Source organism: Ascidiella aspersa, chromosome 4 (genome assembly GCF_963924565.1).
Source record: "Ascidiella aspersa chromosome 4, kaAscAspe10.2, whole genome shotgun sequence".
Classification (NCBI taxonomy): Eukaryota; Metazoa; Chordata; class Ascidiacea; order Phlebobranchia; family Ascidiidae; genus Ascidiella; species Ascidiella aspersa.
Genome location: NC_139450.1, coordinates 31,034,229 through 31,059,828, shown reverse-complemented (window position 1 = coordinate 31,059,828; position 25,600 = coordinate 31,034,229). Strand labels below are relative to the sequence as shown.

At 36.9% G+C, this 25,600-nt stretch overlaps 1 protein-coding gene across 1 annotated transcript in view; it reads left to right on the top strand.

Moving 5' to 3' along the window:
• LOC146157475 (uncharacterized) overlaps positions 1-25,600 on the top strand; it is a 150,587-nt gene that overhangs the window by 103,808 nt on the left and 21,179 nt on the right. The window contains exons 100-136 of the mRNA XM_083388224.1: positions 79-204; positions 1,000-1,140; positions 1,461-1,709; positions 2,220-2,468; positions 2,935-3,195; positions 3,963-4,098; positions 4,702-4,841; positions 5,301-5,409; positions 6,308-6,465; positions 7,461-7,745; positions 8,552-8,800; positions 9,364-9,477; positions 9,886-10,029; positions 10,629-10,883; positions 11,641-11,842; positions 12,370-12,482; positions 13,197-13,292; positions 13,683-13,782; positions 14,193-14,315; positions 14,781-14,903; positions 15,571-15,693; positions 16,043-16,165; positions 16,507-16,629; positions 17,487-17,609; positions 17,951-18,073; positions 18,580-18,702; positions 19,067-19,189; positions 20,168-20,290; positions 20,495-20,617; positions 21,395-21,517; positions 21,727-21,849; positions 22,055-22,177; positions 22,881-23,003; positions 23,213-23,335; positions 24,338-24,460; positions 24,848-24,970; positions 25,339-25,413. Of these exons, the coding sequence (XP_083244350.1) occupies positions 79-204; positions 1,000-1,140; positions 1,461-1,709; positions 2,220-2,468; positions 2,935-3,195; positions 3,963-4,098; positions 4,702-4,841; positions 5,301-5,409; positions 6,308-6,465; positions 7,461-7,745; positions 8,552-8,800; positions 9,364-9,477; positions 9,886-10,029; positions 10,629-10,883; positions 11,641-11,842; positions 12,370-12,482; positions 13,197-13,292; positions 13,683-13,782; positions 14,193-14,315; positions 14,781-14,903; positions 15,571-15,693; positions 16,043-16,165; positions 16,507-16,629; positions 17,487-17,609; positions 17,951-18,073; positions 18,580-18,702; positions 19,067-19,189; positions 20,168-20,290; positions 20,495-20,617; positions 21,395-21,517; positions 21,727-21,849; positions 22,055-22,177; positions 22,881-23,003; positions 23,213-23,335; positions 24,338-24,460; positions 24,848-24,970; positions 25,339-25,413 (5,416 nt within the window). The remainder of the gene's footprint in view (positions 1-78; positions 205-999; positions 1,141-1,460; positions 1,710-2,219; positions 2,469-2,934; positions 3,196-3,962; positions 4,099-4,701; positions 4,842-5,300; positions 5,410-6,307; positions 6,466-7,460; positions 7,746-8,551; positions 8,801-9,363; positions 9,478-9,885; positions 10,030-10,628; positions 10,884-11,640; positions 11,843-12,369; positions 12,483-13,196; positions 13,293-13,682; positions 13,783-14,192; positions 14,316-14,780; positions 14,904-15,570; positions 15,694-16,042; positions 16,166-16,506; positions 16,630-17,486; positions 17,610-17,950; positions 18,074-18,579; positions 18,703-19,066; positions 19,190-20,167; positions 20,291-20,494; positions 20,618-21,394; positions 21,518-21,726; positions 21,850-22,054; positions 22,178-22,880; positions 23,004-23,212; positions 23,336-24,337; positions 24,461-24,847; positions 24,971-25,338; positions 25,414-25,600) is intronic.

Here is a 25,600-nt window from a genome sequence, read left to right as displayed (position 1 = left end):
ATGGGCTTTGATATTGTTACTATACGTCTTACTGCAACCTCCAACCATTATGCTCAAATAAATTATAATTGTTTTCAGTCCACGACCCATTCCCGTCTGTTGCTTCGTTTACCTCCAACAACGTTTCGTCAATCGTATTGGCAATCAGCCAAACAAGCGGAGTGAGCACCTACGAAGTAATCGCCCAATCCAGCCTCACTATGGGTAAGTTGGTTATTCTACTAACCAAAAAATTATGCCAAAATATACTTTGGCGTTGATGTTTAGTTGCTTATGTTGTTAACCTAGGCTACTCATTTGTTAATAAATGTACCTTTAATGTTAAATATTGCTGCATTGGATCGCAAATATTGGGTTTTATATGACTTTGCTTTTGAAGCGGCACCGAAACCACCTTAGTTGACATCGGGTTTTGGCTTCGATCCAGTATTATCAGACATCGCTATGTCAAACCTCACTTAACGAACTTGTTTTATATCGGTAACACTCAAGGCCAGATCATGCCTTTTTGAGGCCATAATCATTTTGGACTTCGGTGCCTTATATGCGTCATATAAGATGTGCACACAATAAACCACAGAAATTTTTAATCGAATATGCAATAATATTTTTTTTCAGGTTGAGTCGTCCGTAATCGTGTTGCAAAACAAGTCCATTTGACATGACTTGAGTCCCAGTCAAGTCATTCGTAAAAAACTTAAGTTCAAGTATTTTTTTTGAATAAATAACAAGTCCCAAGTCCAAGTCAAGTAATAACTATGATTTCAATATCAGGCCAAGTCCTTAAAACGTCATTTGTCTAAAAGACTTAAGTCAAGTCAAGTCTTTAGGCCCAAAATACTTTGTAAAAGTCGGGTCATTTGAAAACCTATTCGCCCGAGAAAATTTCTGTAATGCCACCTTCTCTCTTTGGTGCCCTAAACACGTACTTGTTTTGCCTAATAGTTAATATAGCACTGGTCATACCGATTAACGCTTACTAACGCTTCGTTCTTTCAGCTTACGCAACTTGCTCGACAACTTCGACGAGCTGTACCCTCTCCGGCCTGGAGAGCGGCACCGACTACACGATAGTGGTCAGCGGAATCTACGAGTCGGGAAGCCAGAGCGCTAACGGAACCTCGTCCAGCTTTACCACCGGTGAGTGAACCGCCTGGCATGAAGACAGGGATGCGATCATTTTTTTGCACAATGTGCGCAAAAAATGTTCGCACATTTTAAAATGTGTAAAGTTTTTTTTTTTTCAGGATGTGCGCACATTTTAAAATAGGTAATGCGGGCACAACTCTAACTCAAAAGTGTCCGCACATTCTGAAAAAGGTGCGCACATATTTAAAGCATTTAAAATATGCGCACTTTTTGGCACATTGTGCAAAACAATGCCACGTCCCCTGTTGCTAGCCTTGTATGGCAAACCGTACATGTGTTTCGTACGATTCCCTAAACTGTTTTCCTTACAGTGCCCGCCGCCCCTACCAATGTCGCCAACATCTCGTCTGACTTCCAAATCGCCCTTACCATCTCAGCCGTTACCGGGGCAACACGGTATAGCGTCACAACCACCGGAGTGAGTCTGAACCCGAGCAGCAACCTGGTGAACGTCACTGGTTTGGACTCTGGCACAACGTACAATTTCAGTATCACGGCGACGAAGGAATCCTCACACGGAAACTTCACCAGCAGCGTGTTCACCGTGGCTGCCAGCACAAGTACGTATACTAGCGATATGCAGGACTTTGTAAAAAAGTTTTTTTTTGTGAAGAAATGTTTCACCACCTGATTTACCCCACAACCTTCTTTAACCTTATTATGATAATTCAAAATTGCAATTTTTGTCAAGCTAGCTTCAACACCTTTTACTCGATAAGACACGAGTGCTTATACTAGCGATAGCGATATGCAGGAGTTTGTAAAGAAGCCTTTAAACATGGAGATTTTCGCCATTTTAACCTTCTTTAACCTCACTATGAAAATTCGGTACTGTATAATTTGTCTGTTAAGCTAGCTTAAGCATTGAGCATATTTTGTACCCCTTTTTCATCGCGTGTCAATCAGTGCATTTAACTGTGTCCATAAGTGGAACTCTGAAACCCCAATTTAAGTGTTTACGATTCCTCAAGAGTAGAAGAATGAAAATCACAACTTCTATAATCCATCCATGACTTTTTGTTATCCTTTCTATATTTGACCACAACCAAAGTAACATGAATCCTTTACAGCCCGAGCCGTCCCGACCAACGTAAACGTCACAATCGGCAGCGTGACGTCGACAGCCTTTGAGGTCACCTGGGACCCGATCGTCGGGGCAACGAGCTTTAACATCACTGTTGGTAGCACGAGCTTTAGCGCCACCAGCTCGCCAAGGAGAATTTCCCCCCTCATGCCGGGAACCAACTACTCGGTATCAGTTGCGGCGGTTTACCCGACTGGCACTGGAGCTGGCAGCCCGGCTGTGTACCAGATAACAGGTACGTTTGAATCTGTTGTAGTTATGCGATGTTTAGGCTATTCACAACCTAATGCAAGTCATATCCCGCCGTACATTTGATATTGAATATTTCTTTTTTGTTTATATGCGACGAAACGGTATTTTCCTAAATGCATTATGAAATATACTTACTGTTCGATCTAGAGTAGTGTCTAGAATAGAAACGGAATATATACAAATGTCCTCTTCTGAAATGGCTGCTCTAATTTTACGTGCAGATTTCATCACTTAATCATTAAACTAAACCCTACGATTCCCACGAAGCTGCATTAAGCCAACATTTTATGTTCTTGTGCATGTTTCAAAACTTAAAAATTCATTTACCACATCCACTTTATTTAAATGCCCGAAAATAATAAAATATGGTATTCGTAAAGTTGCCGTTCATGCTAAGTAACAAGGCATATTCAAATCGAAACTGACTTTTTTCGAATCACATTATTCAGCACCGGCCACGCCGTCCAACTTTACCGTGACGAGCGTCTCCACCACTGGAATGTCGTTGAGTTGGAGTCCGGTCAACACTGCCACAGAGTATGTGCTTACCTACGCAATTGGGGGAACTACACCACCCAACACTCAAGTCATACGAACAGGAAATAGTTTCAATATTAGCAGCCTCATGCATGGAAACGTCTACGAGCTGACATTGCTTGCCAAAAATGGAGATCTTTCGAGCGAATTTACGAACATAACTCAAATAACAGGTAAACTTGCGTACATTATGCACCGTATGGTATAGCTTGATAATCAATTGCAAAGACGAAAACGGTCACTAAAATTACAACTAAAAATAATAAAAGCTTCAGCGAAGAGTAAAAAATGGTAATAGCACTGCGCTAAACGAGACACAGAGATAGGCGATGCTGATGACATTCACACATTTAGGCTAGGTACATATAGCATAATGACTTATAAAGGGGACATGTTAAGCATTGGCATCGTGATGACTGTTTACAAAAACAGGCGAACTGGCTTAAACCTTGTATTTGAAGAAACAAATTGATTTTGTGTTCTGAAAGGCAGTTTTTAAATTTATAAGTTAACTAAATGTGACATAACCCGGATGTACATTTTTTTAATTTGTAGTCTGAACAGTAAACACTGTGGCATGTGGAAACAAGGAATAATAACGCCTAAACGTTTATATTAAGCGTAATATTAAATCGTATTAGTGACCCTAACGTTATGTCGTATTCATTTGTGTATAAAATTATGCTCACCAAAACACGCCTTCAAAAATGTAAAGTCAAGTCGTCGTTGCTGGTCGTTTGGTCTTTTACCACCTGTTTTGGTGAAAAATACAGAAATCGGTACAGGCGAGACAGCTTTAAACTTCAAACGAGTATGCATAAGACTAAATGCTGTCTTTGCGTTGTTTCCAATCCATGGGTTAAAACATCTGACACAAAAACAAATTGCCTAGTTACACTACGACAAAAACGCTCACTAATTCTGCTGCTTTTATGTTCAGTGCCAAGCACCGTCACCATTCTGGTGAGCAACACCAACGTTACACAGACAACCATCATGGCGGCGTGGACCCAGCCTACAGGAGCTGATTCCTACCTCGTCTCGGTGGCCAACGCCAGCATAAGCAACCGCTCAGTGTAAGATATTCTTTGATGTATATACCGTTGCTTGCTCTCAGGCGTTACATCAATTGTAAGATTGTTTATTCGGGAATATTAAATCTACCGACGTTTCGATAACCTATACTGGAAATGTGCTTGTTGGAAACTTGTCGTTTTCTTTATTGTTTGACTGCTCCGAAAGATGGGTTTTGGTGTAATAATGGTACGTAAGCTGTTGATCAAAAATCAGCTTCAGAAGGGCTAGATCACAGTTATTAAATACATATGGGTGTGTATATTTGATTGTTTGACTGCTATGTATATTTTTTCGCCCTTTTCTGTATCGGTTATCGAAACATCGGTACATTTATTTTGAAAAAATTGCCGGATAAACAATTTTACAATTGATAGGGTTTCGTATACTAATATAGAGACCTTGGTAATCTAGATATCAAATAACCGGTATCGTTGTTTACGGCCATTGGTGAACATAAGTAAAATCACATGGTTGTGTCAAATATTCATATACTTGCTGGACGGCAGATCCATTTCGACAGCAAAATTATATGACAGCTATAGTGGGAGATATTTGAAACCGAAACCTGTATGCCGCCATTAACGACTGTGTTTGCCTCTCAGGCCATCCAACGACGTTTCGTTCACTTACGCCGACGGGATTCGTCCTGGAACGACCTACACGTTGTGCGTGAGGGCAGTCACCAGCGCAAGTGACGGGGGCCCGCAAACCGGGGCAGAGACGTGCACAGACATCCTTACAGGTGGGCAGCTGGTTCTGGGAAACAAAGAATGAGAAAGTAGCTTAAAAGCGTATTTTTTATGTAAAGCTTGTTAGATGAAAGTACTTTTGACATTTTTTGTTGGCCGGAGGGTACAACGAATTTCGCTATTTCATTGTTGTGCAACTGTGTTTTATCAGATATAATTATATATAAGCTAGCCTGATTTTTTGGATGAAGCACGGTCTAAAGATTGCCATGTGACAATGCATTTTTCCATGAGGATAATACGGAATTTGCAATCTTTAATAACGAGAACAACTATTAACATAATTTGCTTTTTAAATTTTTAGAGCCTGGTCGAAAGACTTTATGTAAAGATTTTATCATTCTAGAATTTTATTATATTTTTATTAGAATTTATTTGAACGCCCCTTCGTCAGTTTTTCTTATTGTAAGCTGTCAATTTTCACATATAATTTGTTTAATCAATCTTCGCAGTCGCGGGTAACACAACTCAACCGACCGAAACGGCAAGTACGGCCAACAGCATCAGCATCGTGTGGAGCCCATCTGTAGGCGCAACCAACTACAACATCACTGCTACCTCGTAAGTAAACTGGCCTGGTGAAAAGTTAAAAAAAAGTTAAAAGGATATCCAATGATATCGGATCGGAGCCGATACCCGATGCAAACGGGTGATATCTGTTTTCATTCGATCCAACACCTATTTAAAAAGGGTAAATTAGCCATTACCATCCAATGCTGCAATTTCTACTTTAAAAGGAAAATTCAACAAAAAATAGAAGGTTAACATCATGGTAATTAATTAAATTTCGCAATACTAAAATCAAATTTTGATGTAGTAACTTGGGATCTATTTTGTTGTATAATAATACCGATGATAAATAATAAAAGTGATCTTCACTTGATTTTTACACTGATGATGGCATGAGTTATTGCTGAAACGTCTGGAAATTGCGAAATGTCGACTTTATCAAATAGTATGGCTTTTATATTTTTATTGAAGTTACGAAAAAAACCCGTGTATTGTGTTCCAAAATATTGGGTATCGCTATTGGATTAAAATCTTAGGTGTAGGACCTAACTAATTGTACCAATACAAAGCACAAACTTGTTATGATGTAATTTTTCTTGTCAAGTGTGATCCTTGTTAATCACTCACGGAAAACCATCGATCTTACAGAATAAAATAACCATTCAAGTGGGTGTAAATGTTTTCACATTTTTCGGCAAACTACGAGGTGCAATTTTACCGTGTAGTTTACCACACGAAAATAGGACAAACTATACACCGAATCGAAATTTTTATAAGAGTACTTTCGATACTACGCTGTATTCTACTTTTACAAGCTTTGCAGCGCACAGAATCGAAATTTTTATAAGAGTGTTTTTTTAATGCCACGCTGTACACTACTTTTGCAAGCTTTGCTGCGCCACGCTCCATAATTTATGTAATATGTTAACCGCGAATTTGACCGTTACAGCGAAACGGACGGCGCGGTCGTCATTAAGACAGTGAGCGCTCCGATGAACACGACCACGATCGACGGGCTGACTTCGGGCGTATTCTACGTTGTGGCCGTTACTCCGTACAACTCGGCTGGCTTCAGCTTCACCTTCGGAAGCGCACGGATACAGACAAGTGAGATTCGGCTTTGGAAAAATGCCAGTTGACTAAAAATTGGAATGGAAATATTTTTTTTCTTGTAAAATGCATTTTTAACGCAAAGATGCTAGTTAATATCCATGTGACATGTTACAAGGCGTATTCATATGATACAGGTAGCCTATTCAGTATTCAGACTCGTATCATTACATCAAAGGGTAACATACCTTTACTACATTGTTGTATATTTAATGAACTATCCCCGTATTCAATATATAAACTGCTGCTATATACCAGACATAATAAAATTAATCAAAACCAAACTCATGTTGCAATTGTAACTCCTAATCAGCGTTTCGGCAACATATATTTAAATCGCCTACGTTCGGCGTCATTCACCCTGACGAAGGCGACTTGAAATGGTTGCCGAAACGTTGTTTAACAATTACTATTAACAAATGAACTGTTTTTCAACAGCAAAATGCGACAGAATAACGCGTTTAAACAATCGGCAAAGAGCGTATACCTGTTAAAACTCCATTTATCCACGCAAACTCCTTCACAAAGTAGCCCAAAAGTTCGCAAATCGCAAATTTATGAACCTTTTTTTCTTACTTATCAGTTACTTATCCACACATGTGTAATATCGATTTAAACACAGGACAACATGAGAGCAAAACTAACAACAAACGCAATATAAAACAAATAAAATTATTACAAAAAAATCAATATTGAAGTAGAGTTCACGTCTCCTTGATTAAGAACCACTGCTTTAAAACTTCATCTATCGCACACTCTTAACAAAGTAGCCCAAAAGTTCTCAAATCGCACCATTATGAAGCGTTTTTCTTCAGTTACTTATCTACACATGTGCAATTTTGATCTAGCATAGGACACAAACGCGACATAAACCAATAAACTCATTACAAAAATTCAATATAAGAGTAGAACTCGCGCCCCCTAAAAGTTGTCTGTGATCCCCTCTCCCCGGGTTAAGAGCCACTGCTTTAAAACTTCACCCACCTACGCAGACCCCTCCCCGCCCAACGTCACCGCCTCTGACGTCACAAACTCGTCGATGACAGTGACGTGGACGAACTCGTTCGGCGCAATACTCACCCTGGTCCGAGCCAAGCGAAGCAATGGCGTGGGATTGGCCAGCACGGCGGTCATCCAGGCGAACGGCATATTCCGCCCCGGGGACGGTTTCACAGCTTCACTGACCGGACTAACGCCTGGAATCGAGTACAACGTCTCTGTGGTAATCGTTGGTTCTGGCAAGGAGAGCAAACCCGGCGTTGCAAAGCAGATCACCCGTGAGTCGATATTCTGATTATTTGACTGGTTTGTGTGAGCCTTTCAAAAAGAAGCGGAAGCTTTTTTAACTTTGTGTCGGAACTGCATTTTGCTGCTTCGAACTTGCAGCATGCTAGAAAGTGACACGTTACTAGAATGTAGAAGCTAAGGGCTTTAGCTGTAAATTAGTTATGTAACTGCGAATTAATGTTTTTTTTAATCTGTAGGTTATTCACTATTTACATGCGTAACATATGCCCAATTTAATATGAAGGTCAACTGTGCAATGACCATTTTTCTGATACTAGCAATGGCAATGGTCCAAACGGATGTAAAGTACTGTCAATCAAATCCGTGTTTTATAAGTGGCTATTTGCAATGTATTTATATAAAAATATGTTTAGTCGGAACTTGAAAAGCGAATTAACAGGATTGGATAGACATCTTTGATGTCTTAGCTTTCTCCTGAAGTTTCTTGAAAAACCAACGGAAGTTCTTTCAAATAAATAATTTCAAAATCACTATCCGTTTTTAGAAATTTTTGCCATGGGCTATATACAACCTTAGTAAGTCTCAGCATCCCGATACTAGGGGCAGATCTAAGTTAGGTGCCACATGGCCATGCCCCCCCAAAAAACTTTTTGTAGCCTATTTTAACTACGTAAATACAAACTTTATAACGTCGCGTTAAATCGTAGCTTTGTAACGTCACGTTTTGACGTAACTTTGTGACGTTACATATTAATGCCCCCACCTTTAAACTTAAATTCTAGGTCCGCGCCTGCTCGGCACTATCCTAAATATCAATTTTACGATATTTTTCCAGTGCCGCCATTCCCAACCGATTTCAAGGCGTTCGAGCAGAGCAACTCGACCCTTGGCATCCAGTGGGCAGCCACGGTGGGAGCATCTCGGTACTTCAGCGTCCTCTCAAGTTCGCCAGCCATGAACGCCGATACCACGTCGCCCAACGCTTCCTTCACTGGACTGACGGCCGGCACCGGTTACACCCTGGTCGTCCATGCTAATAACTACGCTGGCAACGGAACATCGGCTTCCTTCTTTACTGCCACAGGTACGTGGTCTCACTATACTGACTTTTGTAAATGGCGTATTTGTCTAATTCTAAATAGAGTAGTCAGGTGGCCCGTATAAAGACAGATTGTATTGAAATTGTTATAAGCTATCGCACAACCGTGCTTCATCAGGTCAAGGAAAAAATTACCTGATGAAGCACGGTTGTGCCCACCTGGTTAGCCTATGTTTATATATCTTTGTAATTGGCCGTGTCTGTCTAAATACATCAGGTGGCACTATATGAAGAAAAATTGTATTAAGTTCTCGAAGCTTTGGCACTTTATCAGGTAAAAATTGAAATTAAAGTAATTGAAATGCAGGAAGTAGAGGCACAATGTCCTTTTAAATATAGCAGAGTTAATTATGCTTAGCGCCTTTTACTCGCGCTTGTTCTTCTGCTTCGTGCATTTTAATTGCTTTTGTTTCTACTTCCACTTGATGAAGCACGGTTGTGCGAAAGCAGTACTATGTCTTATCACCATGTTGGCATAATGGTATATGTACCGACAACACATTGTAAACGGAAGTGGTGTTTATCGATCAGTTGTGTTGTTCTTCCAGTCATCAACAACGGCCCACTGATCACAATTGTCTCAACCAGCAGGACAACGATATCCATCTCCTATCCTGCAGTGGTTGGAGCAGTTTCCTACGAGATCCAGCACATCACACAAGGTATCGGAGCCAGTTTAACGAACATACAGTAGCATACCAGTCGATAAGTGTATGTACTTACAAAAAGTGCTTGTAAACCGAATGGGTTTAGACTTGGTTAAATAAACAGGAATATTATATTAGCCTTCTCTTACAGTTGAACATGCACAGCACATGTTTGCGTAATTTTTTAAAACGTTTACGCTTTTCAATATGCTACAATTATTGCTCAACTTTTGATTCAAGTAACACACGTAAATCGGTGTGTTGTTTTAACAACAAAACTACCTAAAATGAGGTCCACGATCATAAAATCTTTCTCCCGCATTATATATTGATTTTTTCTCCATTTTTTCTCTACCTTTCTCCCGCATTATTAAAGACAAAAGTGAAAAAAAACTAAATAAAGCAATTCTATCGGCCTACCAGGGTCGGCAGTTCAGAAGCAAAACGTCAGCGGGACGACCGCCACCCTCTCGTCTTTAACGGCTGGAGTTTCCTACAACATCTCGGTGCTTGTCAACTACGAGGCGGCACAGAGCAGCGGCAGCGACACAGTTTCGCGTGTGACAGGTAAGATCTTAACGTAGCAGCGCGATTTGGTTGAAAGGCTTGTTAATGTTAACATAGGATGTATCGCCTATATGCGAAAAGTTAGGGATCCGTAAGCTTGAAGTTTTTTAAAAGAGGTACGCGACTAAAAAACGCTGGGAACTAACACAAAGGGTATGCAGCGCGATTTTGTTAAAATGCGCTGTAACATAGAATGTATCGCTGATTTGCGAAAAGTTGGGGATCCTTAAGCTTGAACTTTTTTTAAAGGGGTTTGCTATTTAAAAAAAGTTGGGAACCAATGATATAAAGGTTATGCAGGGCGACTTGGTTGAAAGGCTTGTTAGCGTAGGGTGAATGGCTGATGTTCCAGGTGTTTTGACAACTAACAACAGCTATCATTTTTAGGTAAACATGAAAATCAATCAACTTAAAACATGTAGGATATGTCATTTAATATAATGGTCTCCAACCGTAGAAAAGCTTACCGATTGAGAAAAAATCACATTCTTAAAATTCGCAAAATACCTATCGACACCCTCGAGCATTAGAAATGGCACACCAAGGCGGCGCGGCATCCCTGTTGGCTCAACACGTCAATTCCTTGTATCATTGTGCAGTAACCGAGGATCCGACGAACCTGACCGTTGTGAACAACACCCAAGACCAAGGCTTCACGCTGCAGTTCAACGCCCCGGTTGGTTCGGTTCGATTTGTGGTAAACGCAACATTTAACCCGACCACTTCACTCCAAGTCACAACGCCCACAGCCACCTTCAGTGATGTGTTCCTGGGCAGCACCTACACCGTGACTGTCGTATCTTACAACAAGGATGACCTACCGAGTGGAGTTGCCACAACGAATGTGACAACAGGTAAACACTGCTGCTAATTTGAGATCGATTGCAATGCTTTTTAAATTAGAAATTGTAGTTTTACCGAACACTGATAAACAAATCCTTGACAAACTTACATATTAAACGTGCAAAACAGAATGACTTCGAAAAGTGCTATGCCCTCTATACTATAGTGCTCTTTAACCGGGTATACTCTATACTCCAAGTATGTACAGGATTGTTTTATTTATACTTACCCGTGGTGTATTTTAGAATGTCAGATGTAAAATTACTCATTTGTGTAGCCTCATATAAGTCCCAATATCTTCGTTTCTTTTCGCTTATTTTTGTGAGGAATAAGTATTTTAAAACTAGTTAAAGGTATTCAGCATTGAAAAACTTTAAAGAACACTGACCTAATCGTTGGTTAGAACTGCTATAGCTGTGCGAGATCACAATGTATTCCAATGTGCATTCTATTGTTTAGTCCTCGAAAATGACACTATTTTTTAATTATGAAAAGATAAACGTTGGTACAATTTTCTGTAATTAACACCTTAACAATAATATAAAAGTGAATTTAATATACTCCTAAAACCATTTCATAAAGCATATACAAGTTAAATAAAAGGGAAAAGATGTGTTCAAACATTGTCGTTGTATTATAGTGCCGTCGATCACAGTTTTAGGGGAATACCGCAATTTTTTGATAACAGCTGAAATAGTCCACAGCAATTCTGAACCATACTTTATATCAGAGACGAAACAACTAACAAGCTTTCATTTCAATTCGCAGCTCCGATAAAGGTTTTCAAGCTCCAGATCAGGCTCAACACCGCAATCTTTGGCAGCTACGTGGCAGCACTGGCCGATAACACGAGCTCACAGTTCAGCGACGTTAATGCACCTGTGCGTACAGAACTGGCAAATGCATTCAGCAGCGCAGTCGGATTCGATTCTGTGTCGATTGACCGCATTTTCCCCGACACTGTGATTTGGTACGTTTCATGTTTTGGCCTGGCCTTGTTTATTTGTGTTGTTTAAATTTGCTAAGCCGCGTATCACTAAAATCTTACGTTAGCGGTTATCGCTGGTTATGATAGATAGAGCTCATCATTACTGTTGTTCAGCGGGGATGTGCAGGAAATGTTGCGAATACTTGAATTAATATGACTTTTTACCTTTATAAGGGACTGAAAAGATTCAAACCATTCGAAATTCCTTTAAAAAAAAATTTAAATAAGGGATTAAAAATATTTCGACCACTCGAACTCCTTAAAGAAAATAAATATTGTATTGGATGTTTTAAAATCTGCTATTGAATATTCATTACTCAATATAAACTATAGGCAACTTAGATTTAATACTCAATGTAAACTACACGTTTGAACGGATTAACTAAAGTATAACGTAATTGCGATTTCGATTTCGATAAATTTTGAATAAATTCTCGTGTAAAGTTGGCTACATTAATAAACACATTGAACTTGCGAGATAACATTGTTATTTTTTATCCTTAATTCAGGATCAACGTGAACATGAATAGAAGTACGTCGAACGTGTCCAACCTACTCGGTCAATACTCAGTCAACCTGGCCACATTCAATTCGACCTATTTCATTGGTTCACCGACAAGCAGTAAGTATATCCGGTGAACTGTTTGTCGATTGGTTCTTTTTTCATAAATAACATTGACGTTTAACAGGAGTTAGTAAGTAGCCCAAGCGATTTTTTTGTTAAATCCAATATTTTTTTTAAATCTCTTTTTTTACCTTTGATGTAAATAATCTGTTAGTGTAAAAACCTGCTGTAAACATGTTTGAATGGGAAGGGAAACAAACGCTTGCTAAACGGTTAAGACGTTTACAACAAAAGTTTCGAAGCGTTTTGCTTCTAATGTTTTTCAATCTATGCAACTCTCTTATACTTGTGCATAACCAATTAACCATCGCCTATAAATAATTAAGAGATATAAACTTTGCTATCAGGCACGGTAATAATAATTAAAAAACAGCTCCTCTGGTAATTGTAATTCTAAGAGGAGCTGGTTTTTGATTAATACTACTCCGCCTGGTAGCAACAGTTTATATATTGAATTAAAAGGTCTGTTTTAACTTGGCGTTCTTTCAATAATAAGGAACTACAGTACGTTGCCAATATACGGTCGGTGAGAAACATGGTGCCCCTGCATATAATCACAATTACCAGAAGGAGCTGTTTTTGATTTATATAATTAACACATATAATGTACGTTAAAAAAAACTTTGAAATCGTATTCTTTGGTGAGCAGTTTATATCGGCCCTGTTACACCTACCTAATTTTCTGTTTCAAACTCACATCGTGATTTTTAGACCTGGACGAATGCCTGACCACTCCGTGCCCCACCAACGCCAACTGCACCGACACGACCACTACCTTTGAATGCAACTGCGTCGTTGGATATACATGTGAGTTAAATACTCTGCATGAAATATTGAAAGTTTTGAACTTTTTATCTCATTAAAACAGTTCAAATTGGAAGTAAGTTCGATGCTGTTTGATAAGAAAATGCGGGTATTTGTGAAATAACATCACTTGATGCCTTGACATTAACGTAGGTTTCTTTGAAATGTGCATGTGAACCACAATTGAACTAACCTTTGAACAAAGAAACTCTTGGAACAATTAAATTGGAAGGCTAACTATTAATTATAAAAATCGGCCGCCGTACCTCCGAGAACGGCAATTTGAAAATATTGTTTCACCAAAGGGTTTACAAGCGGAACTTCAAGAACGCCCATTTTAAACTAACTTCTGACCTTTCTTTGTATTCAATATGTACTTTTCGCCACCAACAGTTGCAGTAAACAACACGCAATGCGTTGACATCGATGAATGTGCGAGTGCATCAACTTGCCACACCGATGCTACATGTAATAATACAGTCGGAAGCTTCAGGTAAAATACATTTTTGATGATGTCACTGTCTATGACGTAACTCGCTTCTGGTGGTAAAATTGAAGAACCATTTTAAGTTTAGAGCTTAATGGTTGAAGGTTGTAATAAGACCCAGTAAGAATATCAAAGCCCATACAGAATGAGGTGGCATTTTCAACGTTACGTTTTGACTTTAGAATATATTTTCATTCGTTTAGAAGGGATATTCGAAACGTTCAAAAGGCCACCTTCTTCTGTATGGACTTTGATATCTCTTCTATGTTAGGTTTAGAAATGTGTGTCACATATGTAACGGTGTTGTGTTTTTATGGAATTTAATTATTACATTTTAGTTGTGCCTACAATGCTGGTATTCCGGAGACGTGTTAATACCGTTCAATGGATTAATCAGTTTTGTTTATTTTATTCAGTTGCGCTTGTAAGACTGGATATAGCGGAGATGGGTTTAACTGTACTGACATTGACGAATGCAGCAACTCATCAAATAGCTGTGACAGCAACGCCAACTGCACAAACAATGCCGGCAGTTACATGTTAGTGACTTTTGAGCCTCAAATATCAAACGTAGTAGCTGTGACTCCTAGACTAATAACTTTGAATTCGAATAAACTTTGTATAATAATAGTTCATTGAAATTGCTTTAGGAAGCCTTTTCGTTTTTTCTGATATAATAAAATTAATTTTACTCGAAATGAATCAAGCCTTTATTGATATTAAATTGAATTAATTGTCAATCGTCTAGTCTAGTCCAAATGTCAGATCTAAAACGAGTTTTTATATTTTTTTCAATTGCAAAATCCTACCTTTGTCTTCGTTTGTTTAACAATTCACTTTAGGTTTCAGAATGCAATTTTTTGTATATTATAGTAACGTATGCCGTAACAATGAATATTTTCAATTAATCAAATTATTATATTGATAAATTGAGTGGAAATAGCATTTTTTGCGCACCTTTTTGCTAAAGGTTAATATTCACCCTTCTGATTAAACCGTTGCAGTTGCGCTTGCAAGACTGGATATAGTGGAGATGGATTTACTTGCATGGACATCAACGAATGCAGCAGCGGAACAGCCACTTGTGATACCAATGCAAACTGCACCAACACTGGTGGAAGCTACACGTAAGCTACGTTACCAATAAAGTTTAAATAATAAGTTTTGGGATATGCTTGATAGATAAAATTACCTGATATAGCCCACCTAAATGGCGTTAAATCTGAAAACGCGAAGAGACTAGTTTTTGTTTAACATCAAATCAAGATGTGAAGAAAATATATAAATCAAGATGCGAAGAAATATTCTGCAATAGTTTCATTTTGTTTATTTTTTGTTTTATTAAAGAAAGGATATCAAAAAACTAATTTATGATAGGAATAAAAGCCGGACAGTAGAAGTTACATTTTAACAACAAATAACGTAATAAAGCAACCTTAGATAAAACAAAACAGCATTTTTCTCAAATCGATACCTAATTTTGCAAAAATAAGTACAGGCAATATACTAGTGTTTTATGCCTGCATCTCTGCACCGAATTTTTTACCATTATGGTTGGTTTCCTTGCGTTTATAATTTGTTTCATTGAATGCGCATAATTTAATGTGTCTGATCTTTAGCTTTCAGCGTCGCTGACCACTCTGCATAAATCTTAATTTTTATTTTTACTATAAGTTGCGCTTTTTTTCGTGGAATCTTTTATCGATTTGTGGCTATAGATGTCTTTATTATGTTGTATAACTTTGCAAAAAGGTAATTGGCAAATGAATCACGCTGGATATTTTACTATTTTAGTTGCGCTTGCAAAACTGGATATAGCGGAAACGGGTTCACTTGCATGGACATCAACGAATGCGTCAACTCATCAAACAGTTGTCATTCCAATGCCTCGTGCACCAACACCAATGGAAGCTACGCGTAAGCTAATAACTTTTGTCAAATTTAACAAACAATTATTTATCAATGAAAAAGCTGTCGCTGTACCAGGCAAAGTATTCACTGATAATAAGTTCTTCTGGTATTTATTTGAACGTCACATTCCGTGATGAAGGCTTCCTGGATAGGTAGCCCAAAATTTGGACAAACAAAGAAATACGACTTTATTTTCAGTAAACAATTATCAAATTAACCCCCCTCCTTGGTTTTCGATTTATCTCATGCATATACTGGTAATGATTAACTAATGCGGCATCATGTGAGATATCTGAAAAAAAAAAAAAAAAAAAAAAAAAAAAGTACGTTTAAACATTTAAACGTTTGATTTTAGTTGCGATTGCAAGCCTGGATTTACTGGCAATGGATTTACTTGCATTGACATCAACGAATGCTCCAGCGGAACAGCAATGTGTGATACAAATGCCAACTGCACTAATACTGCCGGAAACTACACGTAAAATTCAGTTGTATATGTAGCAATGCGCAATTATTTGGACCTGGTTTAACCCATATCGCCAACGTTTAATAAGCTTACATCCTAAAATCCAAACAGGATCTATTTGAATGATTTTTTTATGTACAACTATAGTATTCTCCTCTTTTTGAATAACCTGTTTTTATATCTTTTCAAACCCTTTTTCGTTTTGTTTGGATCTTACAATAGGAATAAAAGATCAACAACTAGCAGTGTTGGAGCAGCCTTAGATCCTAACATAAATAAAAAATAATAATAATATATTATTTTATCAGCTTACATTCTAGTAACATTCCTTAAAATTACTGTTAATTATTTAGTTGTGCTTGCAAGACTGGATATAGCGGAAACGGGTTCAGTTGTACTGACATCAACGAATGCAGCGACGGAACAGCAATGTGTGATACCCAAGCAATCTGCACAAACACAAATGGCAGTTACACGTAGGTTATTTTTGCTTTAAGTTTTAACAACAGACCAGCTACCAAGGTTGTATTGAACACGTCCTAAATACAAGTCACAAAAATGTGTTTTAAACGCTCTCATAAATGTATCTTACTTATTGTTTAATTTACTCGTGTTGCGCTTATAAGACTGGATATATTGGAGACTGGTTTATTTGCACTGACATCAACGAATGCGTCAATTCAACAAACAGTTGTCATTTTATAAGTGATGCTTGAATTACTTCTCAGTCACATTAACTGAAGATAATAAAAACGTTTTAATCAAGATGATGTCGATCTACTCGAGGTTTAATCACTGTTTGTCAAACCTGCAACTTGCCCAATATGTTTCATTAAAACATTACCATTTAAACGTACATTTGTGAGAAATATACGGACTATTTTACAGAGGAGGGTTTAGTTAAAGTAACAATTGTTAGATGACACCGTCCTGTAAAACCTTTCTTCTAGAACAGTGTTTCTTAAGCAGGTGAATGGTTCACCCCAGGGTGAATAAAATTTTCGCAGGGGTGAGCCAACCAAAAAGGGTGAATAAGGGAAACCGTCAGAAATGGATGATAGCTTGCGAGCAGGGCGGTTATTCCGGATGTTCATTTTGTGCTGGTATATATAGACGAGATAGTTTTGTCATATCATGTGACAAGGGTGAATGAAATCTGGAGATCAATGTTAGGGGTGAACAAAACTAACAAAGTTTATGAAGCACTGTTCTAGAACATTACGTTTTTCGTGGAATCTGTTATCGATTTGTGGCTAGATGTCTTTTTTATGTTGTATAACTTTACAAAAAGGTAATTGGCAAATGAATCAAACTGCATATTCTACTCTTACAGTTGCGCTTGTAAGACTGGATATAGTGGAAATGGATTTACCTGCATGGACATCAACGAATGCGTCAACTCATCTAACAGTTGTCATTCCAACGCCTCTTGTACTAACACCAATGGAAGCTACACGTAAGATATTTTTTCTCAAATTGTTAACCAAAATCAAGACATGTTGGGTTAGACTACAGACTTGTAAAATGCTTGTTGCAGCTAACAAAATTAAGTGAAAAAAAACGCTTTATCAGTGTTTTTATATATATATTTTTTTTATATGTTTAGAAGGACCAAATCTGCCTCTTCAATTTCGTAAACGCTCTGTCAAAATATAGCTTATTTCTGTAACAACAACGGAATATTTGCAGTTATTTAGCGGTCACCAAAGTAGAACCTTAACGAACTGCGCCTTATTTATATTTATTACGTTGAATATCGGTTTTAGCGGGTAAACTAGTTTTGTTTATTTGATGCAGTTGCGCTTGCAAAACTGGATATAGTGGAGATGGGTTTACTTGCATGGATATTAACGAATGCAGCAGCGGAACAGCAACTTGTGATACCAATGCAAACTGCGCCAACACTGGTGGAAGCTACACGTAAGCTAATGCCGTGTGACCAAAGCCAAACAAAAATGCAATATTAGATACACTTTGCCATACTTTAAAATAATATTAAAGCTGACTAATGATCACGAATGAAAATGAAATATCTCCTAAACACCAACAGTTGGTCAACATTTCGGTAGAATAACCATAGGCGATATATATATATTTTTTTAAACTGAAGTACTAATTGACTGCAGACGCCAAAAGCGGCCCTGAAACTGTAAAAACGTATTGCTAGACACAATCGTTGTTTTAGGGATTTGTTTCAAAGGCTTAACAGTTGTGTATAACTGAATAAAAAAATTGGAAAACTGTGAACTTTTTTACTTTTTAAATCTTGCAAACTTCCTAACTGCTTGTCAAAAGCTTGCGCACATAAGTGGATTTATGTATTAATTTATAAAATAGAGAATGTATCAGACATGGTGTCTAACTGCAGCCCAATAATGTCACCAGCATCCACTATACATAAAATACTTTACTCTTTGTTATACTAGTTGCGCTTGCAAGACTGGATATAGCGGAGACGGGTTTACTTGCATGGACATCAACGAATGCGTCAACTCATCAAACAGTTGTTCTTCCAATGCCATATGCACCAACACTGATGGAAGCTACACGTAAGCTATAATATGTAGTACATTTTAGTGAAAACATCAAGGTTCAACTTAGACATTTAAAAAATGTTAATAGTGTAGTAAAGAGTTGAATTTCCAAAATATTATTTTGGAGCATAATGGTTGGAGGTTACAGTAAAACGTAGTGAGAATATCAAAGCCCATACGGAAGAATCATTTTGACTATGTTATAAATGAATAAACAGTTATTCGAAACGTTCAAAGTAATACCTACGTCTTGTATGGGCTTTGATATTGCTTAAATAATTTTTATCATTAAATTATCGAGTTTCAGCGTCAAGTCATTAAGTTTATTTTCTAATAGATAGATACAATGCTTACTAATGCGATAAATTTATTGTTTTAGTTGCGCTTGCAAGACTGGATATAGCGGAGACGGGTTTACTTGCATGGACATCAACGAATGCAGCAACTCATCCAACAGTTGTCATTCCAATGCAATATGCACCAACACTGATGGAAGCTACACGTAAGATACTTTTACATAATTATGCTAAATAAAAAATATCTTACTTAAATAGAAAGAAATATCACTGCTCTGTAGGAACTTAGGAAAGACTTAAAAGCTAATCTTAAATATTTGTCGCATGAAAGGTATAAATTTCACCAAAGTCTGAAACAAAATACAGTTCAAAAAATTGAACCGAGGCAAGTAACACGCTGAAAAGATATCCTTTCTGTACCTTAAAAGTTTAATTAATTTTTTCAAGGGATATATATAATAAACATACTAGCGTTGATTTTAACTGTTGTGAGAAAATTCAATATCAAATTAGGCTTAAGCATTGTTTAAAAACCGGTACTCGATGAAAAGAAAAAAACTGTTAAAAATCGGTCTTATTTCCCAGCCTAAAGACATGCACGGTAAACGTTTAAATAAACGAAATTAAGAAAATAGAGTGGCCCATGTTAAAATGTTGTAATTCAGATACACTGCTGTATTTTTTATGCAGTACGGTTAACACCAGCAATAGAAAGTTTTAGACTATTTTTTGCAGCTATAATTTAGTTTGTTATTTTCTTCTTGAATATTCTGTTCCGTCGTATATGTTTTAAGAAAATAAAATCTAAACCGAAAACAGACACTTTTCGCCCTAAAAGTTTAAACAAATAACTTCATAGAGTTTTTTACAACTGTAATTTTTCATATTAAAAGTGACGATGCTGTTTAACCTGACATAAGAAAATCCAATCACGAAATAAGGTTTTGCAGATAATTTGTTGTTAATAACGCTTGATCAAAAGAGGAACATGTGCAGAGTAGGTTAGATATTAAAAAAATATATAAAACAATGTTTTGCTATCAGGGCTAAGTTTTAACGCATATTGATCGTACAATGATGAATTTTGAAAGTGATTTCATTTCACCTTTAAGCCGCCTGTAGCTTAAATTAACTGGTGTTAATAGCTATCAGTGAACAAACCCCTTTTTGTTTGTTTTGTTCAGTTGCGCTTGCAAGTCTGGGTATAGCGGTGATGGATTTACCTGCATGGACATCAACGAATGCAGCAACTCATCCAACAGTTGTCATTTCAATGCCAGGTGTACTAACACTGATGGAAGCTACACGTAAGATATGCTTAATGGTAATGCAAATATATGCAATATATTTATAGGTTTGTGTTGGATGAATCGTTGACATTTTCACAATTTCAAATATTGTAGTACAGGGTTTATATCTTTAAAGTCATTAGTCTTGATTACTGTAATTAAGTTATTTTTCTCTACTTTATTTATTGATAGATATTTACATATTCGAATATTTGATTTCAGATGCGCTTGCAAGACCGGATATACCGGAGACGGATTTACTTGCATGGATATCGACGAATGCAGCAACTCATCCAACAGTTGTGATTCCAATGCAAACTGCGCCAACATCAATGGAAGCTACACGTAAGACAATGTTGCATGGGTAAATTAACAATAGTTAAAATGAATAATAACAAAAGTAGGAAAAAATGTTAAGTGAATCTAAATGAACTACGGAAAGGTCACCTGAAACATTTGGAATTGACCAACCTTATGTACACTATGCACAGATAATGTAGCTTGATAATAATGAATTGCAAAGCCAAAAACGTCGAGTAGATCGACATCATCTTGATTAAGACGTTTTTGTTCAAGCTCATTAACTGAAGATGATACAAGCTCGTATCTAAACGTCTTAATCAAGATGATATCGATTGACTCGACCTTTTTGGCTTTGCAATTCATTATCAAGCTTAGATTGGATAAAATCAGCAGACCCAGTTGAAACTATAGAACTACAATTAACTGTAGAACCTAACAGAAGCGTTATAAAAACTTAATTATTGCGTCCGAAATTAATTATTGCGTTTTTACGCTTTTTTATAATCTGGATTGCGTTTAACGGGAAAGCGTTCACACAAGGTTTATTTTAAAGTTAAACAAACGAAGTGAAATAATGCAACGCCCTTGGCTTTCATGTTGGTCATTTCAAACTTGCCGACACATTGATTTGGCAGAATAAAAATCAATGTGGACTGTTGTGTTTTGTTAGCTGTCAATATGTTTTGATATCCACTATTGTCGAATAAGTTTCTTTTCTCGATCTTTGTTAAAATGCGTAGGATGTTATAATTAGATTCTAACTTATTAATAATTGCAATGGGCTACTACTGGATAAATCTCTGCAATTAAATATCTCAGTTGCGCTTGCAAAACTGGATATAGTGGAGATGGATTTACTTGCATGGACATCAACGAATGCAGCAGCGGAACAGCCACTTGTGATACCAATGCAAACTGCGCCAACACTGATGGAAGCTACACGTAAGCAAGTGTTCTGTGTGTATTAATGCAAAACAATTAGGATACGTTGGGATTCAGCGATCTTGAGTATTCTGCAGTGATGTATATCTTACAAATGAGTATATCTAAATAATCAAATTATTATATTGATAAATTAAGTTGAAATAGCAATTTGTTTCGCACCATTTTGCAAAAGATTAATATTCACTCTTCTGATTAAACCGTTGCAGCTGCGCTTGCAAGACTGGATATAGCGGAAATGGATTTACCTGCATGGACATCAACGAATGCAGCAACTCATCAAACAGTTGTCATTCCAATGCCAGGTGTACTAACACTGATGGAAGCTACACGTAAGATATGCTTAATGGTAATGCAAATATATGCAATATATTTATAGGTTTGTGTTGGATGAATCTTTGACATTTTCACAATTTCAAATATTGTAGTACAGGGTTTATATCTTTGAAGTCATTACTTTTGATTACTGCAATTAAGTTATTTTTCTCTCCTTTACTCATTTGATAGATATTTACACATTCGAATATTTGATTTCAGATGTGCTTGCAAGACTGGATATACCGGAGACGGATTTACTTGCATGGACATCAACGAATGCAGCAACTCATCCAACAGTTGTGATTCCAATGCAAACTGCGCCAACACCAATGGAAGCTACACGTAAGACAATGTTGCATGGGTAAATTAACAATAATAAAAATAAATAATAACAAAAGTAGGAAAAAATGTGAAGTGAATCTAAATGAACTACGGAAAGGTAATGTAGCTTGATAATGATGAATTGCAAAGCCAAAAATTAAGACGTTTTTGTACAAGCTCATTAACTGAAGATGATACAAGCTCGTATCTAAACGTCTTAATCAAGATGATGTCGATTGGCTCGACCTAATTGGCTTTGCAATTCATTATCAAAGCTTAGATTGAATAAAATCAGCAGACCCAGTTGAAACTATAGGACTACAATTAACTGTAGAACCTAACAGAAGCGTTATAAAAACTTAATTATTGCGTCTGAACTTAATTATTGCGTTTTTACGCTTTTTTGTAATCTGAATTGCGTTTAACAGAAAAGCGTTCACACAAGGTTTATTTTAAAGTTAAACAAACGAAGTGAAATAATGCAACGCCCTTGGCTTTCATGTTGGTCATTTCAAACTTGCCGACACATTGATTTGGCAAAATAAAAATCAATGTGGACTGTTGTGTTTTGTTAGCTGTCAATATGTTTTGATATCCACTATTGTCGAATAAGTTTCTTTTCTCGATCTTTGTTAAAATGCGTAGGATGTTATAATTAGATTCTAACTTATTAATAATTGTAATGGGCTACTACTGGATAAATCTCTGCAATTAAATATCTCAGTTGCGCTTGCAAAACTGGATATAGTGGAGATGGATTTACTTGCATGGACATCAACGAATGCAGCAGCGGAACAGCCACTTGTGATACCAATTCAAACTGCATTAACAATGATGGAAGCTACACGTAAGCAAGTGTTCTGTGTGTATTAATGCAAAACAATTAGGGTACGTTGGGATACAGCGATCTTGAGTATACCGCGGTGATGTATATCTTACAAATGAGTATATCCAAATAATCAAATTATTATATTGATAAATTGAGTTGAAATAGCAATTTGTTTCGCACCATTTTGCAAAAGATTAATATTCACTCTTCTGATTAAACCGTTGCAGCTGCGCTTGCAAGACTGGATATAGCGGAAATGGATTTACCTGCATGGACATCAACGAATGCAGCAACTCATCAAACAGTTGTCATTCCAATGCCAGGTGTACTAACACTGATGGAAGCTACACGTAAGATATGCTTAATGGTAATGCAAATATATGCAATATATTTATAGGTTTGTGTTGGATGAATCTTTGACATTTTCACAATTTCAAATATTGTAGTACAGGGTTTATATCTTTGAAGTCATTACTTTTGATTACTGCAATTAAGTTATTTTTCTCTCCTTTACTCATTTGATAGATATTTACACATTCGAATATTTGATTTCAGATGTGCTTGCAAGACTGGATATACCGGAGACGGATTTACTTGCATGGACATCGACGAATGCAGCAACTCATCCAACAGTTGTGATTCCAATGCAAACTGCGCCAACACCAATGGAAGCTACACGTAAGACAATGTTGCATGGGTAAATTAACAATAATAAAAATAAATAATAACAAAAGTAGGAAAAAATGTGAAGTGAATCTAAATGAACTACGGAAAGGTAATGTAGCTTGATAATGATGAATTGCAAAGCCAAAAATTAAGACGTTTTTGTACAAGCTCATTAACTGAAGACAGGAACTTAAAAAACAAACATCTTGAGATATAGATTTATACCTATATTATTTATTACCAAAATAGTATTATTTTGGTGGTAGAAATTTAGGATCGACTGTGTTCGAACAACTGTAATCTTAAACCAACTTTTATATTTTAACCCGACAAGTATGTACTAAAATTGTCAAGCTAAATATCATTTTACATCCCGGTACTTTAACAATTCTTTCCCTAGAGACCCTGTATACCTGTGTTGTGGTAGAATATTGTCAGACTTCATTTGTCAGCTATGCTATCGAACTTTAAAGAGCCTACTCTAACAGGATCCGTTATTATTAGCTATTTATTTTTGCCTGTATTTTTTGTGCTGTAAACAGTTGCACAAAAACGCCTTTTTGCTCAATGCATCGTTAGGTTTATGAACTATTATGTTGGAGAAGGCTTGTTGTGTCATGCTGTCTAACTTGTTAATAATGCAAAAAGTTTTAACGGGTAAATTAGTGTTTTTTTATTTTGTTCAGATGCACTTGTAAGACTGGATATAGTGGAGATGGGTTTAATTGCATGGACATTAACGAATGCAGCAGCGGCACAGACATATGTGATACCAATGCCAACTGCACCAACACCGACGGATCCTATACGTAAGTTAAAGTCTTGTTTATAATGGAATAAATTATATATATTATAGCAAATTACTTAAGTTGGGATAATCTCATTCCAAAAAAGGAACAACTTTGATTATTGTTAGGTTCTGCACTGATCCATTAAAGTGGTAAAATTACAGCTTCTTATTACAAAATAGTTACGTATTGATCTAAAGGGGGTTGGCAACCTTTTTTAGTCGCGGGCAAAAATTTTTCGCATTTACGTAGGTAAATTAGTCAAAAAAGTATTATGTGTCTAGTTTGTCAAAGAGGCGGCGGGCCGGATAAATTACAATGGCGGGACCCTGGTCTAAATTATATTAGTATAGTTTTTTGCATAGATTCGTTGATGAAATATTTACTAATTTTGTCGTCTGGTATCAGTTGCACGTGCAAGACTGGATATAGCGGGGACGGGTTTTCTTGCGGCGATATCGATGAATGCGCCAACTCATCCAACAGTTGTCATTCCAGTGCAACTTGCACCAACATTGCCGGAAGCTACACGTAAGCTTCATTCTAAATCGCTCAAATAAAAAACATGAAAATATATTTTTTTAAATGTTTAAAATAATAAAATCGGCTTTTGTAGAAAATTGTATTTTTTTGATAATTTTGTTCTGTTTGATCTTACAATGTTGCCTCAATTTATATTGTATCCTTCAAAATTATACGCTCTGTTTTAAAGATAGAAAAACTAATACTAAGAAAAAGGTATAACCTGTACTATTACGTCTTCTTAAAACTGTTACATTTACCCTACATTAAAGACAAGGTAGATAAAAAAGTTGAAGCGTTGGCGCCGAATTTCAATTTTTTATTGCTCAAAAGATGGTGATTTTTTTTGTTTCTTATTTTCCTCTTTATTATTCAAGTTGCACGTGCAAAACTGGCTACTCAGGCGATGGATTTAACTGCAGCGATATTAACGAATGCAACGGAGCCAACGACTGTGACGGCAATGCAACCTGCGCCAATAACATGGGAAGCTACACGTAAGCATCGAGTTCATTTATGAAATAACATCGGTCTAAGAAAAATAACAAGTCAAGTCCCATCTAAAGTTTCCAGTTGCATGAGTCAAGTCCCATCGGCAACAAAGTATTGCTGACACAAAACAATCGAATTGCCTTCGTA